The sequence below is a fragment of the Mastomys coucha genome, unplaced genomic scaffold (assembly GCF_008632895.1).
Source record: "Mastomys coucha isolate ucsf_1 unplaced genomic scaffold, UCSF_Mcou_1 pScaffold18, whole genome shotgun sequence".
NCBI lineage: Eukaryota > Metazoa > Chordata > Mammalia > Rodentia > Muridae > Mastomys > Mastomys coucha.
Window position 1 is genome coordinate 2324611 of NW_022196900.1, and position 2147 is coordinate 2326757.

General features: G+C 44.7%; 1 protein-coding gene across 2 annotated transcripts in view; it reads left to right on the forward strand.

Annotated features, from left to right (window-relative positions):
- Tmem215 (transmembrane protein 215) overlaps nucleotides 1-1897 on the forward strand; it is a 3463-nt gene extending 1566 nt beyond the window's left edge. For both annotated transcript variants that reach the window (XM_031376746.1, XM_031376747.1), the window contains exon 2: nucleotides 105-1897. In XM_031376746.1, the coding sequence (XP_031232606.1) occupies nucleotides 168-875 (708 nt within the window). In that variant the 5' untranslated portion in view covers nucleotides 105-167 and the 3' untranslated portion in view covers nucleotides 876-1897. The remainder of the gene's footprint in view (nucleotides 1-104) is intronic.
- Nucleotides 1898-2147: the final 250 nt, after the last annotated feature.

Genomic DNA, 2147 nt, shown 5'->3' on the forward strand with positions numbered 1-2147 from the left:
GAGAGAGAGAGAGAGAGAGAGAAGTCAGAGATAGCAAGAAAGAGTTGGTGGGTGGGAAGTTGGATTAGATTTTTTTTTAATCTCTGTGGTTTCACCTCCCACAGAAAAAGCAAAGGGGCACGCGACTCCCTGGCTACCAGGAAGCCCCAACCTGGATGGAGTGAAAGATGCGGCCTGATGACATAAATCCGAGGACTGGGCTTGTGGTGGCCCTGGTCAGTGTATTTCTAGTCTTTGGTTTCATGTTCACTGTCTCTGGCATGAAGGGGGAAACTCTGGGGAACATCCCTCTGTTGGCCATCGGGCCAGCCATCTGCCTACCAGGCATTGCCGCCATTGCTCTGGCCAGGAAAACCGAAGGCTGCACCAAGTGGCCAGAGAACGAGCTACTTTGGGTCCGCAAGTTACCCTGCTTCAGGAAGCCCAAGGACAAGGAAGTGGTGGAACTCCTGAGGACCCCATCAGACCTGGAGTCAGGCAAGGGGAGCTCGGATGAACTGGCTAAGAAGGCAGGCCTCAGAGGCAAGCAGCTCCCACAGGGTCCAGGTGAGGTGCCCATGGCCAGCTCCATTACTACCCCAACTCCCACAGAGGAAGGAGAATGCCAGAGTCTAGTCCAGAGTGGGCGGCAGGAGGAGACATCCAGATATCTGGATGGCTACTGCCCCTCGGCCAGTTCCCTCGCCTACAGTGCCTTGGATGCCAAATGCTCAGCCTGGGACAGATCTGACCGCCCTGAGCCCGAGGACAGCATCTTCTTTGTGCCCCAGGACAGTATCATCGTTTGCTCCTACAAGCAAAACAGCCCCTATGACAGATACTGTTGCTACATCAACCAGAGCCAAGGCAGGTGGGACCACGAGACAATAGTCTGACCTGTTCATACAAGGGTCCCATGTTGACAGACCACATTGCTACACTCAGCTCCCAAGGGAAGAGAATCTCTGCTCCAACAACAGACTTCACACTGTTAGAAACTGGCATGGTATGTGATGGGGTGCAGACCTCTGGTGCCTGATACTCATGTAAATAGGCATGTTGGGGGCATATTTTAGGGAAGGACAGAGGATTAAGGACAGTGGGAAGAGGGAGTAAACAGGAAAGAAAGTTCCATTTGCTTCTGAACACATTAAACAATGTTGAATGCTTTGTAAAGCAGCCCCAAAAGTGCTGGCCGTCAGGCGAGCACAGAGAGCTTCGTCTGCCAGGTATCAAATGATGCAGGGGTTATTCACACAGAAGCTGGCTGCTTTGTGTCTGAAGAACAGGAAGGAAAATTGTATGTTACTTTATAGCTTTTGTTTTGCCTGGCGACAGCTTTTCACACATGCTAATGCTGAAAGACATAAAAATCAAGATAGAGTAGGTAAATCCTCCTGATATGGGATGGGTTTTGGAGTGAGGGGAGTTAAAAATTGTTGGAATGTATACTGAACCCTGACCTTTGCCAAGACCATGGTTTCAAATAAAGTGTTGATTATGCTATGTGCAACGTTAATATTTTCGGTGGTCGTGCTACTTCTTAATGTCTTCGTTTGAATTGAGTTGCTGGCACTTTACCGAAGTTTTAAAAATATTTATTAACACTAATGTATTTCCTTACCAGGTGCAAAATGACTTGATGCAATATTTTCATAGATTAGGATTTCTTTTTTATCAGTTGGTAAAACAAATTTTACAAAATACCTTCAACATTTCTGGGAGGCATGTACTAGGACTTACGATATCCCTTTTAAAGTATGAAACTCCAAGTCAATTCATTAGTCCTGAGCACTATGAAAACTGTGTATGCCATGCAATGGTTAAGCCTCTGGAAATGCAACGCTGCCATTTGCACATTTGTTTAACAGCACCCCTCCCCCAACCATGACGAGAAAGCAATGAAACAAGAGTTAATGTATGAGATTTATCTGAAGCCCTTAGTTTATTAACTTCACTGGATCAGAGAAATTTACATAACAAAAATCTCATTAATTCTCACCTTTTTTTGTGGCTGAGGGAAGAAACATCATCATGCTATCCCAAAATGTATTTAATTGTAACAGATGAAAAAATAATCAGCTGAAATGTTATTTTATTCTTCTTATAGAATAGTTGTATTATAAATATATATATATATATACATATATATATGAATGGTAATAGAT